The sequence below is a fragment of the Chaetomium globosum genome, genomic scaffold (assembly GCF_000143365.1).
Source record: "Chaetomium globosum CBS 148.51 scaffold_3 genomic scaffold, whole genome shotgun sequence".
Lineage (NCBI taxonomy): Eukaryota > Fungi > Ascomycota > Sordariomycetes > Sordariales > Chaetomiaceae > Chaetomium > Chaetomium globosum.
This window is the reverse complement of record NT_165978.1, coordinates 3,061,225-3,083,803: the sequence shown is the minus strand read 5'-3', so window position 1 is coordinate 3,083,803 and position 22,579 is coordinate 3,061,225. Positions and strand designations below refer to the sequence as shown.

The 22,579-nt window shown below is 56.4% G+C and overlaps 9 protein-coding genes across 9 annotated transcripts in view; 2 read left to right on the top strand and 7 right to left on the bottom strand.

Annotated features, from left to right (window-relative positions):
• Positions 1-610: 610 nt before the first annotated feature.
• CHGG_06305 (uncharacterized protein) lies at positions 611-945 on the bottom strand (the record flags this gene model as incomplete). The annotated part of the gene is made up of 2 exons (XM_001222399.1): positions 611-684; positions 885-945. 2 exons carry the CDS (start codon positions 943-945, stop codon positions 611-613), a joined length of 135 nt encoding a protein of 44 aa, XP_001222400.1.
• Positions 946-3,003: 2,058 nt separating this feature from the next.
• Positions 3,004-5,148, bottom strand: CHGG_06304 (uncharacterized protein; the record flags this gene model as incomplete). Its single annotated transcript, XM_001222398.1, has 4 exons — positions 3,004-3,402; positions 4,079-4,221; positions 4,397-4,818; positions 5,012-5,148. The coding sequence occupies 4 exons, from the start codon at positions 5,146-5,148 to the stop codon at positions 3,004-3,006; spliced, it is 1,101 nt and encodes a 366-aa protein (XP_001222399.1).
• A 927-nt stretch (positions 5,149-6,075) lies between these two features.
• Positions 6,076-8,497, bottom strand: CHGG_06303 (uncharacterized protein; the record flags this gene model as incomplete). The annotated part of the gene is made up of 3 exons (XM_001222397.1): positions 6,076-7,877; positions 7,933-8,391; positions 8,458-8,497. 3 exons carry the CDS (start codon positions 8,495-8,497, stop codon positions 6,076-6,078), a joined length of 2,301 nt encoding a protein of 766 aa, XP_001222398.1.
• Positions 8,498-9,170: 673 nt separating this feature from the next.
• Positions 9,171-10,066, bottom strand: CHGG_06302 (uncharacterized protein; the record flags this gene model as incomplete). The annotated part of the gene is made up of 2 exons (XM_001222396.1): positions 9,171-9,566; positions 9,623-10,066. 2 exons carry the CDS (start codon positions 10,064-10,066, stop codon positions 9,171-9,173), a joined length of 840 nt encoding a protein of 279 aa, XP_001222397.1.
• A 657-nt stretch (positions 10,067-10,723) lies between these two features.
• CHGG_06301 (uncharacterized protein) lies at positions 10,724-12,804 on the top strand (the record flags this gene model as incomplete). The annotated part of the gene is made up of 3 exons (XM_001222395.1): positions 10,724-10,945; positions 11,018-11,066; positions 11,138-12,804. The coding sequence occupies 3 exons, from the start codon at positions 10,724-10,726 to the stop codon at positions 12,802-12,804; spliced, it is 1,938 nt and encodes a 645-aa protein (XP_001222396.1).
• A 324-nt stretch (positions 12,805-13,128) lies between these two features.
• CHGG_06300 (uncharacterized protein) lies at positions 13,129-14,833 on the bottom strand (the record flags this gene model as incomplete). The annotated part of the gene is made up of 2 exons (XM_001222394.1): positions 13,129-14,670; positions 14,792-14,833. 2 exons carry the CDS (start codon positions 14,831-14,833, stop codon positions 13,129-13,131), a joined length of 1,584 nt encoding a protein of 527 aa, XP_001222395.1.
• A 1,509-nt stretch (positions 14,834-16,342) lies between these two features.
• CHGG_06299 (uncharacterized protein) lies at positions 16,343-18,715 on the top strand (the record flags this gene model as incomplete). Its single annotated transcript, XM_001222393.1, has 4 exons — positions 16,343-16,361; positions 16,419-16,455; positions 16,667-16,792; positions 16,843-18,715. The coding sequence occupies 4 exons, from the start codon at positions 16,343-16,345 to the stop codon at positions 18,713-18,715; spliced, it is 2,055 nt and encodes a 684-aa protein (XP_001222394.1).
• Positions 18,716-19,146: 431 nt separating this feature from the next.
• Positions 19,147-20,876, bottom strand: CHGG_06298 (uncharacterized protein; the record flags this gene model as incomplete). The annotated part of the gene is made up of 3 exons (XM_001222392.1): positions 19,147-19,481; positions 19,665-20,731; positions 20,803-20,876. The coding sequence occupies 3 exons, from the start codon at positions 20,874-20,876 to the stop codon at positions 19,147-19,149; spliced, it is 1,476 nt and encodes a 491-aa protein (XP_001222393.1).
• Positions 20,877-22,137: 1,261 nt separating this feature from the next.
• The window catches only part of CHGG_06297 (uncharacterized protein), a gene marked incomplete at both ends in the record, with an annotated part of 1,015 nt that continues 573 nt past the window's right edge, over positions 22,138-22,579 (bottom strand). The window contains one exon of the mRNA XM_001222391.1: positions 22,138-22,504. Within this exon, the coding sequence (XP_001222392.1) occupies positions 22,138-22,504 (367 nt within the window). The remainder of the gene's footprint in view (positions 22,505-22,579) is intronic.

Genomic DNA, 22,579 nt, shown 5'->3' with positions numbered 1-22,579 from the left:
TCAACAGCGTTTCCGTCCCACGCATTCATTCGGGCCTTCCAAAAGGATTGATCATTGAACACCAACCGCAGTTCCAGTCGGCAAAAATCACCAGAACCCATCGCAACCCCCCGCGCCGTTGTCCCCTGCCGAACCGCAGGCGGGAACAGACGAGCGAGATTGTTGGCGCGCACACATTACCCCCCCCCCCGAATCCCGTCAAACAAAGGTCTCGAAAGTTCCAATTTCGCGAGAGACGGAGCGATGATGTAACCGACAGCGCGTCTGGGCTGGCAGCAAAACTCCCCAATTGGCCCGGTCCGAGGTGGTGAGCAGGGGGGAGGTCCCGGCCCACACCTCGATGCAACGAAAGGCGATCTCCAAGGGGTGGAATAGAGTTTGTGGAATCTGTCGATCAGCGCAGGGGAGATCTCTCATCAAACCAGAAACTTGTTACCATCTCGGCCCTGAGTCAAGTTTCCCCAAGTGCGTCAGGGCACTAAACTCGAGAGACGAACCCGTCGTGTCGTCAAGCGCCGCTCGACTTCCACCCACCTTCAGATGGCAACGGCGGAGACAGATGCAGGGCGATATCTCATACCAGCCCGGTGTCAGATACCGCCGCCCCACTTCAGTCGATGTCCCATTCACTCAGTCTCTCCTGAGCTCGCCGGCTCATGTCCCGCAAGAGGGACCAGAATGAGGCTGTGTCGAGTTCATTTCGGCGACGACTGAACAAGAGAATCTTTCACACAGTGCACGCTATTCGGTACCAGCTCGGCAAGCACATCCGGAGATCAAAAAGTTGGGTGTGCATCCCCGATTCGAACGGGCGGAGCCCGCTACCAGCATCGAGGCTCAGGTAGGGTGTTATTATCGATCCCCGTTCCAAAGCTCTGGCTTACCCAGTGTAACACCGACTCTTCGAGCTTCCTTCTGGGGCTGGCCAAAGCAGTCACTTGCCATTGTGACGCGAAGGGTAACCTATCACGGCGAGCCAACTGTTTCTGGCTCGTCGGTGGCGTTGTCCCCGCGGAACCAAAGTCTCTATGCTCATATACGCAGCACGTTTGGACGAGTATTACATGGAGCCTCAAGAATACGGTGCATCAAGTGCATAGTGCTGCAGTAGTCTATTGACGGGGTGGGGGGGGTTCTGAGCCCATGAGTGGCGAGGGAGTGTGTGTACATCCGTACATGGGCTCGTCTCGACCATCGGCCCATACGAAGGGATACCACCGTTTCTTCGGCAGGTTTCCGAGAGGACGCCGGCTTCAGCCCCGTCTTGGGCTATATTGATTTCGATTTTGACAGGCTCTGACGGAAAGTAACTTCTTGGCTCGCATAAGATCTCGACGATCGGAGCAGCAAACACTCGATATCTACAAAGTACCAAAACCCCTCCATCGACAAGATATTGCTGCTTCAGGTATACACGCTTGGTCGTCACAAGCGTTAGGCCTCACAACGCCGCCAACCCGTCTCTCCTCGGGTATCGAGCATAAAATTTGTGCTATACATGGTGCGCTGGCAGAGAACAAGCCTCTCATTCTCGACTTCTCGAAGACAGCTCCCACTGCGGGGGCATGGGATGGTTACCAGTTTGTCGTGGCAGCCTCCCAATAGCGTGTCATTGGTATCATAGACGAGTAAAGTTCTCGTCATCGGCCATCGAGAGCGATTCGTGATCTTCCGATTGCCTGGAGCACTCTGCCGGTGCCCGTAGCTGTCACCTGCCTTGCTACCCTGCGGCGCCTACTGCTGCACACCCAGCAACACATCTGACCATTCATTTAGATCGACGATGGAACCGACTGGTTCAAAAATAAAGGTAAGATGTGCAGAGAGTGCAACCAATCCGTTGGCTCGCCGCACTCATACTGCCGGAAGCTCGACCGGGTCTGGAGACCATCGCCCTCGGGTTCACTGCCCATCCGAAACCAGAGTCCGCGACACCCTGTGGCAAACGATAGGATTTACCCCTCGTTGAAGAAGTGAGACCACATCCTTTCCCCTTGATCCCTGGGGAGCTTAGTGGGTTGGTGTTGAGCAAGGGTGAAAGGGCGGTGTCGGCGGCACCTGAGCCCGGTACTGATCCAGCCCTGCCCAAACCTCGCAGCCCCCGAACTCATCGGTGCTTCACACGGCTCGGGATGATCATCCCACGCTGAGGTGACAACTCAAGGTTGCATTCTGTCGGTGTCGATCGCCGTGTTGGGTGAGGCATCATATGAAGGACCCAACACCGCCAGCCACGGCCCACGTCAACTCGGCAATCATTTCCTCTTGGGCAGAGCCTGGTAGGATTCCTGGACACAGTTCCCTTCTGCCGTTGTCGAATCGGATTGTCGAGCGGTTGAGTGCCTCAGACGGTGTCCTTGGGACCGGAGAACAACAATCGCCGACCGAGCCCAATCACCACGTTCCGGATTCGCAAACGCGTCTTTCTGAACCACTTTCTTCTTTTCCCCGATTACCCCACGCCTGGACAAGTAGCCCGTTAAAGCATGTTCCTGGTGCTGGAATGAAAAAAAAGCCCTCTCCCCAGTCACCTAGCATGGCAGGTTGATACGGGAGAAGTTCCGGAGAAAGCTCCCCGGAGAAACGTACCAACCAGCGTCGGGAGTTTTGAAGCAAATGCGAAGTCGTCGGAGCTTTTTTTGCATCAGATTGAGATTCCCCAGCAATGCTTCCAGATTTCATGACCCCATACCCCGGCACTCGATCCGCGCGTTTATCGCCACCCCCTGCCACCCAGTTGACGGTTTCCCTCCTAACGGCGCAATGAAACTCCCACGCTGGCCTTAAGAGCCACAATGTACATTTCCAATTGTATAAAAAAAAAAAAAAAAAAGGCAATGGCTCGTCCCTAAGCAGCTTCCGGTGCTCCCAACTGACACCGTCTTTGTGTTGATGTTGTGAGGCTCCTGAAATGGCCACAAGCCCCAGTTCTTGCTTTTTTCCATTACTTCGTTTTTATTGGACAATTTTCCTCGCCGTTCTCCGACCGTTGCAAGAAATGTCTCACCTTATTTTGGGACCCCCTGGGCCGCGCCGGTAAGCGAGTCCCAAAGCATGCCCCCTGTTCACCAGCCTCCTAACGGTTCCCAGATGCCTCGACTCGGTGGGTGGTGTTGGTTGAACCCAGGCTTCCAGACTGAATACACACAGCACAGGAAGAGCCCGCAAAACAAAGGCATCTGTTAAATCAGCTTCGTCCTTGAGTGCCCCGGATGATAAAATATTAGACGTTGACAACTCGATCATCTCGCCCAGCGACGATGGCTGGCCTGTTTTTGGCCTCTGCCTTAGCGCCAAAGAAAATATACTAATACCGACACAATCGTCCGATGACTGCAGGGTGAACCGCCGGGGGGTTCCCCGCGCCGATGAGAGCGAAGCAAGGGCCGCAAGCTGCCAGAGCTGTTCAAGCCACACGTCACACAACCCTTGACTTCCGGGGCAGCCTTTTCTCGACAAAGCAAGCGGCCCGCCAATGACCAGCAACCGGCTGCAACCCCCCGCGTCAAGACGTGCCCTTGGAGAAGCAGAACATGAGCTCGGACTCGATGAGTCTCGCAAATGGTACCCTTACGACTTGGACCCTGTTGGCGCCGCACAATATATTCCAAGGCTGACTGCATGCAGCAACGGACCGGGTCGATCACAGGACGGCAGCGATCGTCGATTCCCATCTTTCTTACTCATGCTACTGTAACGCGGAAATGTTGGACAAAGGCAGCTCGGAGAAAATCCGATCTGGCCTTCCGCTCTGCGTCCCTGTGGCTTGCTGAAAGTTCCACTACTGCAGGATAGAACGGGGCTCCTGCAGCTTGCCCTCAGAAACCTTGTTTCTTCTGTCTCATACTTTGGGTGGCGCGTCGTGGCAGCACTCGGAAGGCCTTCCCCCCCACCGGCCTTCTCTCCGGGACCCGCCTTCCAACATCAGCCGTCACATCACCCGTCAAAGTTTGTTCGGCCATGTCCGTCCTTGAGCGGATAGCACCCGTTCACACTGCGCGTGGTATCGACTGCGTACACTCGCTGTGGGCCCATCACCATACCAGGGAAGGTGGTCACCGTCTGCGTGAGTACATACCCGTTCAGCTTTCCCAACCCGAGATGGAGAAACCATGGAAGCGGGGGAGCGGAAGGGGGCGGCAGATCGCCACAGGGCCGAGGGCGGCTTCATTAGTGCAGAGAGCTGGGTCTGGCCGAGGATCGCAGCAGGGACATGCCTTTCTGACGATGCAATCGTGAGTGCGTGGCTGAGAGGCACGATGGCGACTGGCCAGACCCCTTTTACAGGCCCGCGTCGTCAAGTGTGTTTGTGCTCTCCTTGTGTGTCCAACCCCCCCCCCTTTCGCTTGCCCGCTTGGCTTCTCGCTTCCTACCCCGCGGCGCCACGGACACACACGCCCTATGCACGTCTCCCAGAGCGGCCGATCCGGAGGCATTGCTGGGTACACACCACCAACGACCGCGAAGCTCCCGTGGCCCGGGTCGAAGCAACCCGCAGGTTTTCTGACAAGTGACCTGTGGGAGCAGGAAGACGCGATGTGTAGCACGGCAGTAGCGCCGTGTCCCGCCCCCAACTTTGTCAGATATGACAGGCCAGGCCAGACGGAATAGTTGCCGCTGTCGTTTGAACGGGGAGTCAAGCCGAGCCGGCGAGGTTCAACAGAAGCACAGCACTGAGCAGTGGTGCTCAGTGGGTGCTCGTCCTCGTCCTCGTCCTTGTTCTCGCTCTCTGTCTGCCTCAGCCCGCGGAGTAACCCAGAGACACATTGACTGCGTACAGGCACAGCTCCATCCAACCCCCCAACACCATTCATTGCCCTAGGTATCTCATGTAGATATGTCCAGAGCATAACATAACTTGCTCATACCCCAAATCCACCCACCCATCCATCTATCCACCCATACCCCCTCGCAAGTGGAGAAGTGAAGAGAAAAGCCTGGTACAGTACCACGCCAAATCCCCCCCCAAAAGCAATAAGCAATACACGCTCCACCACCATGCAGAACTCACAAAACGATGTGCCGAGCTCCCCAGCCCGGCAACCCAGCAGCCCAGCACTCCATGGCTAGCCAGACCCAAGATGCCATGGATATCCGGGGCCGCTGCCCCAGCACCAGGGCAATTCCCCGGCCCGGAAAGCAGGCCATGGTAACCTCCCCTTTCTTCCCCCCCCCCCCCCCCCCCCCCCCCGTCCCGTCCCATCACCTCGAGTCAGACGAGAGCGTGAGGGAAAAGAAAAAAAAGCAATTCCAAATCCAAAACCGCCTCCTCTTTTATGAGCAGATCTCCGGAGGCACGGAGCCTGAGCCGCTGGGCTGGGGTCCCGGTTTACAGGTGCCAAAAGCCAAACGGCGGCAGCGTGATAGTGCTCATACAGCCGCAGCCGGTCATGCTTTTTTCAGGAAGTGAAGGATTATCCCCTCACTGCCCCCCTTTCTTGTGAAATGCCCAAGAGCGGCGGCGATCGACAAATCCATCGAAAGAAAAAACAATACCAGCAGAGAGGGACTGCGGGGAGAGATGGAGCGTTAATCTAAATTAACTAGGTAAGCTGAGGAGAGCGAACACTCCTCGCCATATAGACAAACACGACGAAACAAAACAAACCCAAATCCATCCAGACCATCCCCCAGAAACGCCTCGTGTCCAAATGCTCCCGTCTGCCCATCCGTCTTTCGTACGACAAATGAAAGTGTGTAGGCTGGGGGGATCCCCCAGCCCAGAAGCGGCTATAATGATGATGGGAATGATGGATCTCCACACCCCTGAACACCGTTACAGCCCAAGTCGTAGTCATGACCATGAGGGCATCATCGCCCTGCGTTCCCTCCCCCCCATACCACGGTTCCGCTAACTGCCAACGCGTCGGCCGACCGGCCGTCCTCCGCTGCCCATCCCGACAAAGGGAAAATAAACTCAAAAAAATAAACGAGCGGCCCCAAACAAAACAATGGGTATCATCACCAGACTGATCCTCCTATACGCAACACACACAACATGTACCTCTCAGTCTCCATCCCCCCTACCCCCGCCACACGTAAGTTATGCATGCCATAAATGCGAGGGAGGTATGCTTAGGCACTCCCCCTCTCACCCTTCCCAAATGATAGTCCCGCCAACGCAACAATCGGCTTGCGCCGCACCAGAAACGGGCTTGGCATGTCGTCCCGCTCCGGGTCCCAGATGGCTGGGGAGTCCGAGAAGGCCACGCCGCGGTTTGCTGCCGCCGCGTGTTCCCTAAACGCACGCACGGGACTAACGGTGTGCTCGCTGGCAAACACGGCGCTCATGGGCCTCCCACCGGCGCGCGCCTGCTGTAACTCGACGAGTGTGCGCCCGCGAATGTTGTTCTTCCCCCCGGCGGTGGGGAGTTTATTAAGGACCGGGGGTTGGTTAGTTCCAGATGGTCCTTGGTCGCCCCCGTCCTTGCTGTTGAGGTTGCTCCCCCTGGAGGGTTTGCGGCTGAGGGGCACCGATGGACCACTGCCGTCGCTGTTGCTGCTGCCGCTGCTGGCGTTGCTGTTTGTTTTCAGGTTGGCGGCCGACGGGATCTTGCTGAGGCGGCGGCTCGGGCTGTTGCTACGGTCGTGCAGCGCGCCGTTGCTTCCCATGTTTCTAACAGCGGTTTGCAAATCGGGCGTCGAGGCCGCGACGGGGATGGTCTTGGCCTGGTGGGCCGCCTGGAGGGCCGCCTGCGATTGCTTAGATTGCAAGCGGTGCGTGGGCATCGACTTTTGGGCATGTAATTGAGGGCGGCCCTTGGAAGTGAAGGGGTTCTTGCTCGACTTGATCATCCGCGTCGGCGAAGGAACTTGAATGTCGTCGTCTAACTCCGAGTCCGAGTCCTGGGAGGGTTCCCAGCGTGCTTCACCTGCCATCTGGTTGGCGGCGAAGATGTTGCCTGGGTTGAGCATCGGCGGCTTAGTGCCGACGTTACGGCGAGGCGAGAGCGACAGAGAGGCAATCGTGATAGGTGAAGGCGAGTTCATCTCGATATCCATCGGCGTGCCGGCGGGTGCCATGGCAAACATTGTCTGAGCCCGGGCAAAAGGTGTGCGGGCGCCCTTCTTGAGCGGGTGCATCGACGTATCGGGAGACTCTACAGAGATCTCCGACATGTCCGTCGCCGAGGAATGCTCGCCCTCGTTGCTCCCTATTGATGAATGCGGGTAATCGGACTTGGAGCTCGAGGACCGGAGGTCGTGGCGGTTGTCCTCATCCTTCCTGCTCTGTAGCTCTACTTCTACCCGTAGCTGAACCTCGTGGTCAAACTTCCGCTGCAGCTGCTCAATCTCTTGTCCGACCAACCGGTCAATTTCCAGCCGGGCCTTGACCTCCCATTCCCTCCGAAGAGACGAGTCGATCTCGTGGCGCATCGAAGCCTTGTCTTGGTCGAGTGTCGTGATCTTCTGCTCGAGCTCCCGGATGCGCCTGTTAAGCGATTCCTCTTTGGTCTTGAGCGACTTGCTGAACTCGTTTATTTCCTTTTCCTTGCGCATCAACCGCACCACCGGTAGATTCAGCAACATGGCGGTATCCGGCCTCCTGTCTGGGTTAACCCGCAAGCAGTCCTTGATAATGGCAAAGAGCTCCGGCGAGTAGATGGCTGGCAGGGGGGCAATCTTGCCCTCTTTGATCTTCTGGACGAGCTGGAAATGGGTTTTGGCGTTGAATGGCGGTTCTCGTGTGCAAAGTTCGTACATGATGCAGCCCAATGACCAGATGTCGGATTTGAGCGTGTACTTCTCGCCGGCACAGATCTCCGGTGACATGTAAAAAGGCGTGCCTACGTATGTCGACGCAAAATCGTGGGACTGCATCACCTTGGAGAGACCGAAATCGCCCAGCTTTACCGAGTTCTCGTCGCCGAGGAACACTGTAACGGTCAGTTCCGGATGGTCGAACACATTATCCAAGCAACGAATACGTACCGTTTTCGGGCTTGAGATCGCGGTGCAAGATAGTCATCCCCCCTGATGGCGGCTTTGGCCTCGCGGTTGATCCTAGCCCTAACACAGCCTTCCCCACCGCGGGCGGGTCGACGCCATAGTGGCAGCGGTACAGCGCCGTGACGAGCTGAGAGAAGATGCTCCAGACAAAGGACTCCTCCGCATATTGGTTCTTGTCTGACAGGTTTCGGATAACCCGCCCCAGGTCCCCGTTGCCACAGTATTCCATGTAGAGATGTAGGTCCTGGCTGACTTTGAGGTGTTCGCGGTGGTAGTAGCCGACGATGTTTGGGTGACGGAGGGTCGAGAGGATTTGGAATTCGGCATGGAGCTGCTCGCGCTCCTTCTGGGACATTTTGAGGTAGCTGATCTCTTTCCGGCAGAGGACCATGCCGTCGACCCGGCGACGGACTTTTCGAATGACCCCGAACGAGCCATGGCCTAGTCATGTCCTGTCAGTCTTGGGTGACGCCCACGACGGTACACGCCAAGAAGAGAAACACATACCAATCTTTTCCAACACTTCGTACTTGTCGCTTTCCGACATGATGGGCAACCTCGAAGTGTAGTAGGGGGAGTTGGTGTTCAATGTCAAATGGCGCACTCCATAAGCAAACGTTGATGGATTGGCAAACGGGCAAACGGTGTTGCTGCTAGGTTAGTATCTCTCCCACGAGGCTGCTTGTTGAAAAGAAAGTGCAGTTGAAGAAAGGAGCAAATCTTTAAATTGGGCTCTAAATTGGGTGCGTTGTTCCTTCCTGCCGTTTCGGCGAAGCCTGACATCCCCAGTCAACAAACCCGTCGCTGCCTAGGCAACCGTCCTAATCGGGCGAACAACGAACCCAAAAAAGCAGGGGTATTTCCTCAATCGGGAAGCGGCTCGGGATGAAGCGGGAAACCACGACCCTGAGTGTTACCCCAACCCTAATGCTCCTGGAATGCAGCTCTGGTTCCATTGACTGGAACCAGCAAACCCATGCACGCTGCACTTGATTTTGACGATTTTGACAATTCAGCAACCCAGCCACAACACCACGCATCCACTTTGCGACCCTCCACACATTTTACATTTTCGCATCTAGAGCAAAACAAAGCTTTCAGATTCTCACAGGCGTCAAGAATCAAAACAATCAATACCCGGCATTGATAGTATTTGCACTATCTGCACTATTTGCATCATTTAATGTCATTGGACATGGTATGTCAGGTGCTGTGCATTATTATCTCTTGGTGGTGGTGATTTGCCAAACCTCTTGAGCCCGAGGATACCGCCTGTGCCTCTTGCGGATGTTAACGACTCTCTTGACATGGTTGCGATTCACCCGGTCCAATTGGTACGCCCGCTGCTTTTCGTCTGTGATCTTTTCTGCCGCCTTCTTCTGCAGCTTGAAGGTCTTATTCTCTCGTTCCAGCTCGGCCAGCTCAGCCTGTTTTTGCTGTCGTGCCTTCTGGTCGAAGCAGCGATAATCGAGTTTCAGCTGTTCCTCCAGAGAAGCCCGGAAACGCTCTACCAATTTTCGCGGTGGTAACGTCTGCTGCGCTCCGCTTTCCTCGTCTTGCCCTTCGCCCCTAGGCCCCGTTTGGGGGGGTTGCCCAAGCCTCTCACTTCCAAATTGCTAGGAGAGAGGCGTTAGCCATGCTGCTCTGCTTACTTGCAAATACGGTCACATACTATCTCGGCATGCTGCTCATTTACGTTTGGAGCAGGTTGAAGAGGCCGGACCGGCTCACCGGGCCAATGTCGAGAATGCGGCAGCAGCACCGGTGTGGATACTGGTGCGGGCGGGTGCAGCAAGAGGTGGGGATGCCACGCCGCGTCGGGATACCCTGGTGGCGGTATGCGCGGGCCCGTTGAAACAACCGGTTGTTGTAGTAGGTAAGGATGATGTTGCTGGACCTGGATTGGCGACCACGGGAAGAAAACCGAGTTTAATGGTGGCAGCTGTGGGAGCCTATTGTTGTTGTTGGTCGGTGCCGGAATCGACCGCGGCTCGAGCGGTGGCAGGGCAAACGAAGGTGGGTTTATCACGTTAACATGATGATGGCCTTGGGCTGCCGACGACAGGTCCAAGGCCGCGGCTGCAATAGCCCGTACGTCAATCGTCGGTGGGGACATGGAATTCAAAGTTTCGCCAAAAAAGTAGGCGGGCTGTAGGCGAAAGCAGGCGACAGCAGGTGAAAGCAGGCAAAAGAGAGGCACAGGGAGGCACAGGGAGGCACAGGGAGTTTGGGGAACAAGCGGCGGGTTCACAAAGCGGGCAGATTCTCTTGGGACAAACTTCGTTGGACCTGGAAGCCTGATGTTTCACCTGACAAGATACACTTGCCCAACTCAGGAAACAGCTTGATTCTGCGCTGTTGCTTTTTGCTTTTGGGGAAAACCGATGAGCGGGTGTCATTGGCTTGGTCTCGGCCCGAGAAGCGGCCCTGAGACTCGAAGTCGGCTCGACCTGAACTGCCGTTGGTCAATGCACGCCAAGTACCTTGCCAAGTCGCTTGAAGATTGATTCATTGTTCGCGCCACCCAGACGGCTCCAACTGGCAGCAAGCCACACTCGCCCACCGCCCAGGCGCGGCTTCCGAACCGGAGGTAGCACTGTGTGATAGACTGTGGGAACAGTAGGAATATCAGGAACGCCACCAAGAGACCATTGCCCCTTCTGATTTTGTAAGTAGTCTGATCCTAACTACCCTTACTTTCTTTAACTAAGGTATTCGTAGTCTTTCAGTTTTTGTTTTCTGCTCCTTCACCGCCTAGAAAAGGCAATAGGCCATGGCGATCCGCAAATTTGAGTTGGAAGCCAAACTCAAGGATGACAATAAGCTCATCCGCACGGGAGTCCTCCGCAACGAACACCCCCTCGACACGTCGGAGGAATTTCTGGACTTCTTGCAGGCGTGTCGGAGGGGTGATTTGAAGAGTTGCCAGGAACTCATCTCAGCCGGTGTCAACATCAACGCCAAGGATAGTTATGATTATACCCCGCTCGTTGTAGTGAGTAGCCAGCCACTCGTCCTTCAATTCTCACTGTCTTGCAATGAATTCACATTATTAATTGAACATTAGGCAAGTTTATGTGGTCACTATGAGTTGGTCCAGTTACTCCTAGAATCAGGTACGTCCAATTGTATCTTCGTTGGGAACTCAACAGGAACTGGACTGGAATTCGATGCTGACAAACTTCAGGGGCTTTGGCCGACCCAGACTCTTTCGAGCGGGAACGAGCCGTGTACAACGCGCTCAACAACAAAATTCGAAACCTACTTTTATCTTACGACTACTCCAAATCGGCAGACCCCCTGCAGCCATGGTCCTCACACGTCACATCGCTGTTGGTCCGGGATAGCCCCTCAACATCCGACATCACCCTCTCCGCCCCGGCAGAGGACTTCCGCCTCCACAAATTCATCCTCTCGGCTAGATCGCCTTACTTCATGCGCAAGTTTGCTGATGCTCCAGAGACAGTAACCTGGAAGTTACCTCAAGCCATCCCCGTGGAGGCCTTCAGGGTCGTACTCCGGTATTTGTACCTCGGCAATTTACCCCGCGACTTTGTCGGCCCAGGTAGTGCCGTTACCGAGGAGGAAGTTTTCAGGGGAATCGATAAGCTGTGTAAGCAGCTCGAGATCGATAAGCTATGGGAAGCCGTGTTGTCCATCAATGACCGTCGGTTGGCGAGGCAGCGCCAGCAGGATGAAGTCCAGCGCGCCCAGGGCCAAGTGAATAGCTTCTTCAACGATACAGTGCTGAAGCATAAGGTGGAAGTCGACACCCGCCGAGCCGGCGACGTCAAGTGGCCTCATAACAATGCAATATTTGCCGACTGCCTCCTGAGGGCGGACGATCAACCACAAGGCGAAGACGAGAACCACACCGAAACTGCCCCCGACGGATCCGCCATCCCGATCGGTCCGGCAGAGGTAACTACACCGAAAAACGGCGCCTCGCCGAAACCATCCGGCCGTTCGGTGCTTTACCCAGTCCACAAACCATTCCTGATTCGCAGCCCCTACTTCGAGACCATGTTTTCCTCCGATTTCCTCGAAGCTCACGACTCGGACCATCTCCACATCATCAAAGTCGACTGCACTCCCGCCGTCCTCGAAATCATCCTCCGCTTCCTTTACACGGAGAAAACCGACTGCCCGCTCGAGCATGCGCTCGATCTCCTCTACGCGGCCGACATGCTCCTCCTGGAGAAACTCAAAACCAAGGCCGCCGTCACCATCTCCACCCTCGGCAGCGGCAACAGCAACGCGCTCGTCGACCGCACACACAATAGTCATCCGGACATGCCCACCCCCAACGGACAGCCCGTCCCATCAGCCGGGGAAGAAGGACCAGCAGTAGAGATCGAACCGATCAACGTCTACGACGTGATCCGCGCCGCCTGGGACCTCAAGGTCCAGCGCCTGGAGGAGTTTGCGGCTCGGTACCTGGCCGGCCGCCTAGAGGACTACATCGACGAGGCCGAGTTTGCCGACCTGATTCGCGAGAGCGCCGACCGCATCAAAGCTCGCCAGGAGACCGACACCATCGAGTTGCTGGATGACATCCGCTACTATCTCTCGGAGCGCTTCCGGTTCCGGTTTGAGGGCGACGGGATAGAGGAGATGTTGGATGACGGTTCCGATTCCGAGGGCGGTGGGGAGGGGTACCAAGGCGGCGATGTGGATGCAGAAAATGCGAAAGTGGGAGATGGGCGGACCGGTGGCGGATACATTGATGGCGGTGGCGTCAAGACGTTGAACGGGAAGGTGGTCGAGGATGAGTTTGCGTCAGATGCGGTGAACTATGAGATCTTACAGGACAAGATTGAGAGGATGCTGGAGATGTTGAAGTTGGATGCGTGAAGGGGATTCAGATATCAGCATGGTGGAAGATTGTGTACAAGTTGTTTGTCTTGCATAAGCGCTAGAAATACAGAGACAAATACACACACTTCTTTTGGTCGCAGCATACACTCACTGCCTCCAGGAACAGCTGGATCGAGGGAAACCGAAAGATACGGCATCCATACAAATAACATCACAAATTCTATGGGTCGACATGCTTCCTGCTCAAGACATCATGGAACTTAAAAAAAACGACGGCCGCCCTGACGCCTCGTCCCCAAACTCCCACCAAATCCCCTCCCTCAGCAAATTCCTCACGAGCCCCAGAATCTCGCCCAGCCTCTACGCCGGCACAATGGAGTTCTGCCTCCCAAACACGCAGATGCCGCCCCCCTCGGCCTTCTCGTGCACAAACCCGACCTCCTCCAGCGCAAGCCTCCGCAACCCCTTTTCCTCATCACCCTCCTCCGACGAATCCGACGGCGACGACGAGTCGCCCTCACCCAGCAGATAGCGACGGTGCCACGGCCCGACAAACATGCCCTCCGGGTCGGCCTTGTCGCGCACGGCGCAGAAGCGCCGCCAGTCGGCGCCGTACCAGGTCGCAAACTCGCCGGGGGACACCGAGAAGGTCTTGGCCCAGTGCGGGCGGCCGCCCAGGTCGCGCATCAGCCACTCGAAGGCCCGGTAGTAGCGCTCGGTGGCCTCGTGGGGGGGGTCGCGATAGTAGGGCCGGTACATGGTCGCGTTGAGGTACAGCGCGGGGCCGTCGTCCGGCGTGATGTCGAGGAAGGGCCGGTTGTTGCGCGTGGTGCTGTCGGTGTGGACGGTGGTGTCGCTCACGCGCACCTCGACGGGGCTGTGCACCCACAGCCCGTCGGCGCTGAAGGGGATGCGGTGGTCGACGTAGCCCGGGTCGCCGGGCTGGAGGCGGTTGAGCCAGGCGCCGAGGCGTTGGAGGGCTTCGGGGCCTTTGTGGAGGGGGATGGCCCATTCGTTGACGAACTGGCTGTAGAGGCAGTTGAGAAGGAAGGCTTTGTAGCTCTCCTGGCAGCCGCTGACCCGCGTGCTCTCGCCGTTGCGGAAGCCGTAGTTGAGCCCGAAGACAAACCACTCGATCCAGGGCGTGACCCGCGGGAACCACCGCGCCAGCGCCAGCAGGTTCTGGTACACGATATACCCCAGCCGGCTGTCCTGGAAGCTGGTGGGCGGCTGGCTGTGGCGCACCCTCCCGGCCTCGATCTCCTCCTTCTCCACGCGATCCGCCTTCCACACCACCGCGCGTCGCATGTACGGGAACCACCACACGCGCACAAACTCGGCCTGCTTCCACAGCACATCATCCCACCCCTCAAACAACCTCGCATCCGCATCAATCGTCTGGCTCCACGCCAACGAAAACGCCGGCACCGCGCGCAGCGTCACCTCCGTCACCACACCCAGCGCACCCACCGACAACAACGCCGCGCGAAACAGCTCCGGCCGCTCCTCCGCCGAACAGGCCCTCGTCCTCCCATCCGCCATCGTCACCTTCAACGCCACCACGCACTCACTGACCAGCCCATGGCGCAAACTACTCCCGTGGGTGCCCGTCGCAATCGCGCCCGCCACACTCTGCTCATCAATACTGCCAAGATTCGGCAGCGCCAGCCCCCGCCCATCCAGCGCAGCACTCAGATCACGCAGGCGGATGCCCGCCTCCACCGTACACAGCCCCGTAGCCGCATCAACCGCCAGCACGCGGGCGAAGCGGTCGAGGTTGAGCAGCCAGGAGGAGGTGCAGGTCATGTCGGAGGGGGAGTGGCCGGAGCCGACGGTGGTCAGGCGGCGGCGGCAGTGGCGGGCCAGGGTGACGGCGTGCTCGATCTCGCGGAGGGTGTGCGGCTGGATGTAGAGCTCCGGCAGCGAGCTGAAGGTGCGCGCCCACGTGCGGTGGGTGTAGCCGGTGCGGGCGCGGAAGGGGGGCGTGGTGGGGGGAGGTGTGCGCGGTGAGGATGGCGCGCACCGAGGCGGGGAGGCGGGAGAGGTCGTCGTCTTGGGAGGCCATGTTGGATGGTGTTGGAGGGGGGAGGGGGTTGTAAGTTTGGTCTCCTTGGGTGTATCAAGAATGATCGTTCGTTCTAGGTATTTAATCCTTCATGAGAAGAATCCTAATCCTAAACATGAGACGATCCAAAAATCGGCTGATGCTGAATTAGAGCGGCATTGTGGCGTATTGATATCGGAAACGATGCTGAAAAACCTCAACAAAGGCTGGGTGGAACGACTGAGTTCCGAGCGAATGCCGAGCTCGCCGAGCATTTATGTATAGAAGGCGCGATATGTTTATAAATCCTGCCATCTCTTCTGGTGGGGGATGGTGGGGGCATGATGGTGGGGCAGCCCGACAACGGCGATTGATAAGATCGATGCGCTCGTTGTCTGATTGGCTGAGACCTGCGAGATGCCCTGGGAAGGAAACCACATCATGTCGAGCAACGTTGAACGAGAAGTCGGGTACCTTATTTGCCGAAAGGTTGCTCCTACTGGTTATAGGGCATCTGGGACACTCAACGCTCAAGTTTCGCGTTATACATACAAACTCTGGAATCAAACCTGTTCTTGGCATGGAATACCGAACCGCCGACGAGGCTTTCGTTGTCTCACGCTGACTCGTCTGATCGCACCATCACCACAATACCATTTAGAATTAGGAGCTATACGTCTGTGAAAAGCCTTCTGTCTACAGGGAGCTTTCCAGGATGTACATAAAAAAAGCATCATGATGCGCCTTGCACGGCCCTTTGGAGTTGTTGATAGCTGTGTTGACCTGGCAACTCCCATTCAGGGGTTGCAGATGCGATGGCTGAAAAGCCTTCATAGCGCGAAACAACTATTCGAGAATCAAGCTCCTTACCTAAGAGGGTCTATGTGTTTTTACTCAGAAGTGGGTATGGTTTGTTGTAAGGGTGAGAGTCATACGGGAGCAATCCTCAATTTGTATTATGCCATGGCTTAGGGTCTCAAGGACCCTTCAAGCTTGAAACGAAGAAACCAATTTTGATCAAATCCGGTCTAGAAACTGAGATCTTTTTGGAACCGCCAGGTTGCTCATAATGGTTCGATGCCGCGTACCCACTTGTGGTAGATCTTGAAGCCGAATGTTCCTCGTTTATAAGGCGTGCCTTCCTATTCAGGTGAAGAGCTAATCCACGAGGCGCGTGTCTGCGTCGGGGCTGCTCTTGAACTTAAATATTTCTGATTCTGCAGTTCCTTTCCATTTTACTTTATCGCCGCCGTATAATTGATCAGCGTGGCACTTTCGTGCCTACCGACACCGTTTCCTCAACCACACGACGCGTTTCGGCAAACGACGTCGCAGATCCGACAACTACATCATTTCTTCTTCCCATCCTTTATTTGACCCTCCGCATCCGTCACATTCTTTTCTTCGTTCCTCCGTTTCTCATTCAATCTATACCTGAAAGCCATAGTTACCCCTTATCCGTCCTTCATTGGGGCGGTCCTTCATTCTCACGAACAAAAGGAGGTTGGCAACGCGGTATTGGGGGACACGATGTTCTACAGTCATGAAAGTAAGCATTTAGAGGCATGGAAACTCGAAAGGACAGTGTCCTGACATGACTATATAGTTCTCACAAGCCAGGCGTATGGTGTGGCGACCGTCTGGTACGAACACTGGCGCTACAGTCGGATAGGAGGATACTGACAAGCTCTTGCACAGGCTGGTCTCGACGATCGGGCTTAGGTCAACCACCCGCAAGATATCGCGGAAGGCAATCCAGGAAGTAGATGTCCAGAAGGCATGCGAAACTATACTCCAACCCAGCGCCCCCATTGCGTTGCGCCTCCAGGGGAGCCTGCTCTATGGACTCTCCAGGGTCTATTCGCAGCAGTGCCACTATGTCCTCTCGGATGCTGAGAGGGTACAAGCCCACATGAGGGCCTTCTACAGCGCGCTGACTGGGAGCGATAACGCCCTCGACCCTCGCGCCGGAAAATCGAAGTATGTTTTGCAAGGCATCATTCGCTTGGTCCTGAAGCTAATGAACAAAGACGGACGGAGCTGATGCTGGAGGACGATCCGGAGTTCGATCTAAACCCTAACCTGCCTGCCTTCCATTTTGACGATGACGGTAATTTAGTCGTTCCGCAGGGCAGCCAAAGCCAAGCTTCTCGCAAGACCTCTTCTCAACTCTCGCCCCTGCAGCCTGATGGTTCTTTCTCTAGTTCCAACCGCTCAATCCTCGGTGGTTTCGACCTCTCTCAGTCACCATTTGGGGGTGGAATACTTCCAGAGCCATTCGGGACAGGGACAATGACGCCCAACAAGGGGAATGACGGCTTGATGCCACTCGCCGAAGAGGAGCGAGAACTGCAAGCCCTCGATGACTGGGGTTTCGAGATCGACGCTGACGGCAATATCATACCGGCCTCGGATGAACCGCAGTTGCCGCGGCTCCCACACCTAGAAGAACAGGAAGGTGCAGGTTCTACCCAACAAGCCGGGATTGTTCAGTTTGACGACCAAGGCGACGTGATCATGAGCGACCGCGGCCATGTATTTCACTCAGACCCACCTCTTCCGGTGCTGGAGGAGTTGGAGGAGAACCAGGCGCAGAATCAAGAACAGCAGCTGGGACCGGAGGAGCAAGAAGTTGCGGTCGAAGAGGAAGCCAGCTCTGGCAGTGCTCCGGTGCGCGTCCAGCGGAAACGGCGCCGTCCGATCCTGGCACCCGATGATCAAACCAAAATCACACGGCAGGAACTCAAGGCCTGGTCCACGAATTACCTCGCCAACGCCGAGCAGGCAAGCCAGCCGCGCCATAGTGTCACAGCCGCCGAAGCCCGCAAAAACGCGTTCAACCTCGTCTTCGGCCGCGGCATCGCAGGCATCGGTTTCCCGACCGGCATCCCGGGCCTCCCGCATCCCCTGGCACCGCACTTTTCCGGCGAGGGCTTGCAAGCTCGCCTTCTTGGTATTATAATCTCGAACTCTGATGGCGAGGATATTGAAGCCCCTCGCGGCCGCCGCCGTTCAGCCCTGGAAGCCCTCGAGATAGACCAAGACGGCGAGCGCCGCGTCCGCCGGCGGCTTAGCGAGGACGAAGACTCGCAACACGCTCAGCCGCAGCCCGAAGACGACAACATCCTCCTCCTGCAAGGCGACGAAGACCTCCCGCCCGTGGAGATAGGTAGGCGCGCAGAGTCCGCCCTGCCCGACATCCCCTCCGATGTACCCTGGAACCGCCCCTCCTCCCAGATCCCGAGCTCCTCCATCAAGGGAGCAGGGAGCCGACCGCCCAGCCGCCAGGTCAGCGCCAGCCCACTCCACGGGCGCGGCAGCCACCTCATCCCGGGCCCAGAGATTGAGCGCTTCAGCGATGGTCCCCAACCCTTCCTAGGCTCTGATGGTTTCGGATCTGACTTTGCCGCGCTGCACTCCGGCCCAGCCGGCAGCCTCGCCAGCGGCCCTCTCCACCCCGACCAGTTCGTCCTCGGCAGTGGCGGCGGTACCCAAAACACCTCCCAGATGATGCGCACCGCGCTGGATCGCGAGGGGCGCAACTTCCTCGACTATGTCGAATCCGTCGCCCGCGACAAGGGCGTGCCCGACGAGGAGGGAGTCACCAGCAGCAGCAGCAGCCGCAGCCGTGGTGCCGGGAATGCCGGCAACAATGGAAGGCAGTGGGTGGAATTCGAAACCCTCTTCGAGGTAGAGGACCAGAAGCGTGCCGTGGTGGCCCAGGCCTTCTACCACGTCCTATCGCTGGCCACCAAGAACGTTATCAAGGTTAAGCAAGATGGGCAGGGTGGTTTACACCCGTTCGGCACGATCCGGCTTGGGGTGGAGTTGCCCGTTGTGGGTGGTGGCAGTGCAGAGGTGCTGGAGGGGATTGGCGGTGACGACGACGACGAGATGATGTGAGACGTGCACGAGTGGGAGCTTGCGAACCTAGCTAGCGCCCAACTGGCGCCGTTACGATATTGCCTTGCGGAGCAAACGGATGAGGTATGACGGATGGAGGGTATTTCTGGCGTCGGTTCGGTGAGGCGTTGAAATGGGGTCGATGGCGACCTTGCCATTTATCAAGGCCTCAAGACGGACACATACTCCTTCCAAATTTTTGAGATGGGTGTGCTGCGAGCAGCAGCGTAATATCGGCAATGTTAGCACGGAAGATACCACGGGATTCATTTGCGTGGAAGAAGGGGAATATCATTGCTGATAGACAGGCACGGCGCATCGTTAGCTCAAGAGAATCAAGATCATCCTTCATCATTGCATTGCACTCGTTGTTTCTGGTGGACGTACTATCATCACACAAGACCAGAGAACAACTCTTACTATCATGGCCATTATTCATAAACATCGTCATCATCCATGGCACCCTCCCGGTCTTCAAAAACCATGTACTCTGCTTCGGCAGCAGCCTCACCCATGACCTTCTCCCATCCCTCACGAACTGGCCCCAATACCGAGTCGTCAAACGAGAGGGAGGGAAAGGGCGCGGGGAGCGTAAAGATCGAGCCTTCTGCTCTGAAGGCGTTCTGGCCGGCCAGCTGTTCATACTGGAGTCGGTACAAGACCTGAGAAGGCTGGCCGTCGCTTGTGACACCGACAAACGCATCCAGTGCCCGCTCCAAAATCTCCTTGGCATCTGCCGTGGTAAAAGTCGTAAAGTACAAGACGCCTGTTTGTCTTCAGTTAGCCTGGATTTTGCCATACAGTAGGCTGAAAGGTGCATTGAAGAGGAGTACATCAGAATGTCAGAAGTGTTTAGCGTCAACGCCGAAGCTCAGACAATGTAGATAAGTATTCAAAATGGAGATCATCATGTACTCGGGGGGAGGGAATGTTGCTCGGGTGAACTTACTCTGACCAACAGGACATTCCCCGGTCTCGCTGGCATGAGCAGACAGGTAGACCGGGTACTCTGACGCCTTTCCAGCCGCGGTTGACAAAGAACCCGCTGGGAAAGCGACGATTGCGACGGCGGGTCGTGGTGCTCCTTCTAGGGTAGCTTCGAATAATGAGTTCAGCCGTGAGCCTACCACGGCTACCAACCTGCTGATACCCGTTTGATCGCTTGGGTTCTCGTCAGCGCGCACCAGACTCCGTGTCTTTATGGTGTCGCCACTAGTGAGCTGAAGCGTGACCTCGTCCTCAATAGTTTCCATCTTTTCAATGCCAGTTCCGAGCATGTACACGGCGCCACCGACGGCGCCGGCACGACACGCAACCTGTGCAACTTCCGAGAGGCCACCCCACTTGGGGTAGATCGCGGCAAAGCCGGGGCCATAAACACCCATCGACGAGAGATGGCGACGGATGACAGCCAACCCGTCTTTGGTACTGATCTTCCCGTCCAGCGAAAGGGTGAGGGTGACGATGTACGTCTGCAGATCTGCATCCATCTTGAACCCTTGTTGCAAAAAATCAACCAGTGGTGAGTCGGTATACGGCTGCCATAATTCTAGCTGCGGCGGGCTTTCGTAGTCCAGGACGAATTTGAGAAACTTCATCAGAAGACGCTTCGCCTTGGCCGAGACTGCCGTGGTCGAGAAGACTTCCTCGCGGGTAGATGGGATGCGGGTTAAACTCGGTTGCTGGGCTGCGTCCTGGGAGGGCTTGAAAATGTAGAAGGACCCCACAGCAAGGAACTCGACCTGGCGGTAGGCACGCGAGGAGACGAGCTGTGAGAGCAATTCCGAGCGCGCGTGGATGAGCTGTGGCGCAAGGGCCAACGAGTATGCTCGGGACGATAACCCAGTGGAACTATCGCACCGCGCAATAGTCGCAGACTTGAAAAGGCCAGCGGTGCCTGCTGAAACTCGGCCCACCCACGACTCAGCATCTTGAAGACTGAATGCTGCTTCGGGGCCGCCATAGAACTCGTTGGGGTCTATGTGCAGGATCTTCTTGCCGGACCGCGAAAGGGCTCTTCAAGGAGAGAAGAGGCTAAGTCAGTCAGAAGGGCAAACCGAGGACTCCGCAGGTTGTCGCAAACTCACAGCGCAAGCAGTGACTGCTGCAGCCCGGTGCCGCTGATGACGACATCCCAAAGGGTGTCGCTCAGAGACTCCATTTTTACATGGATAAGGCAGACCCCTAACGGGCAGGACCGTCTAGAGCAGTCGAGTCGGATGGAATTTTGGAAAATGATGAAATGGAAAGTGGAAGGAGGATTCCCAGGCAGCGAAAATTTGAATGAAGTCGAAGTCGAGGTGGACCCGCATAGCAAGAGCAGTGGTCGGCAGATATTCGGCCCGCCTGGTGCACGGACCGCCAGTTCTCGCCTAGCAAAAACTTGGAGATCTGCAGGGCTCGCTGGAAATTTCTCTTTTCGAAAATCAGCGCTCGACACACCACCCAATTGCTGCTTTACACGAAGGCGTTGCGGCTGGCGGAGGACCTTTCATTAGGACCTTTAAGTCGGGCGGCAGATCAATCTGTCTCCCTGTATCTCCTGCTCTGGAATTCACCTGTAAGAGCGGGTCGAAAGGTCTAGACACATTCCAATTCGCAAGCTTATGTTTCTTTCAATCCTTGAAGGGTTTTGAGAAGGTGTTGCATCATCGGATTCTGGGCAACTCGTAGATATTGTGACCTAGTTCTCTCCAGTTTCGTCCAGAAGCTTGGGTTGTGATAAGAGGAGCCTTTGCATGTTGTGTTTGAGTGACTACCTAGGAACCGCTGTTCTTGCTGGGCTGTCTGCTGCCACGGGGTGCCGAATGAGCCCCTCTGAATAAAGACTTAGGGCTACCTTAGCTCATGGCTCGGGAGATATTTCATGAGCCTCTGTGTAGTGGCATGGTCAAGCAAGCACGGTGTTGGTATGCCCTCCCAATATAGGTATGCTAGGGTGGGGGCATTGGATGGCAAACCGGTGGTTGACTTCAACTTTTACAGCACAGGCTTTGTCCCCTTGACATAGCAGGTTTCCCAACTCCGAATAAACAAATTGAACTAGATGAAGTCAAGTTGCTGAATGGATTATTAGATTGTTTTCATGTGTAGTTTCATTTCTTCCGACAGTCGCCTGTTGAACCCAGACAAATTCAATGGCCGACATAGGCAGGCTTCCATGGTGGTTCAGGGAGTTTATAGAACCCTCAGGATACAGCTTTGGTCAGGCATGTACCTTCCTAGCTCTCCGAGGGCTCCCCGTCGTCTTCTTCCCTGTGCTGCCCAACTGCCTCGCCGCCTCGAGCCTTTTTGATGCTCAACACTTCGGCAGTGATTTGTTGAGGGCGCCTGGCCGGATTTCAGTATGAGCCGTAAGCCGCCAGACGACGCGTCAAATGAGTAGTCCTCCTCTGGGTATCAGTCGTATTTTGTCCATATTCTCAACCAAACACGGTCCTCACTTCATAGCTACCCTGGACCTCTTTCCACCTCTTCTCCGCAATTGTCGCAAACCCGCGGACCAGCTCCCTCCCAATCGCCGTGCCACCCTGCTTCTCAATGCTCTTAATCCTCGTCTCCCCATCGCTGCAGTCCACCACCATGGTAATCGCTTCTCTGCAGAGAGTCTCCTCCAACCGATCCGGATCTAGAAGCAGCCAATGCCTACCCTCCGCAACGCCCGTTCCCACCTCCCCCAGCTCCTTCTCCTCAAACACCGCAGCGGTACACGCCACCGGCAGACCCTTGACGTTCAACTGCCTCTTCTCCGTCCTCGAGCATACCACCATCTCCCGCTCGGGGTCCCACCTCGCGACAGGCAACGATGTATTCCTCAGCGCCGCCACGACCGCCGCCCAGGCCGCATCGAACGGGTTCCCGTCG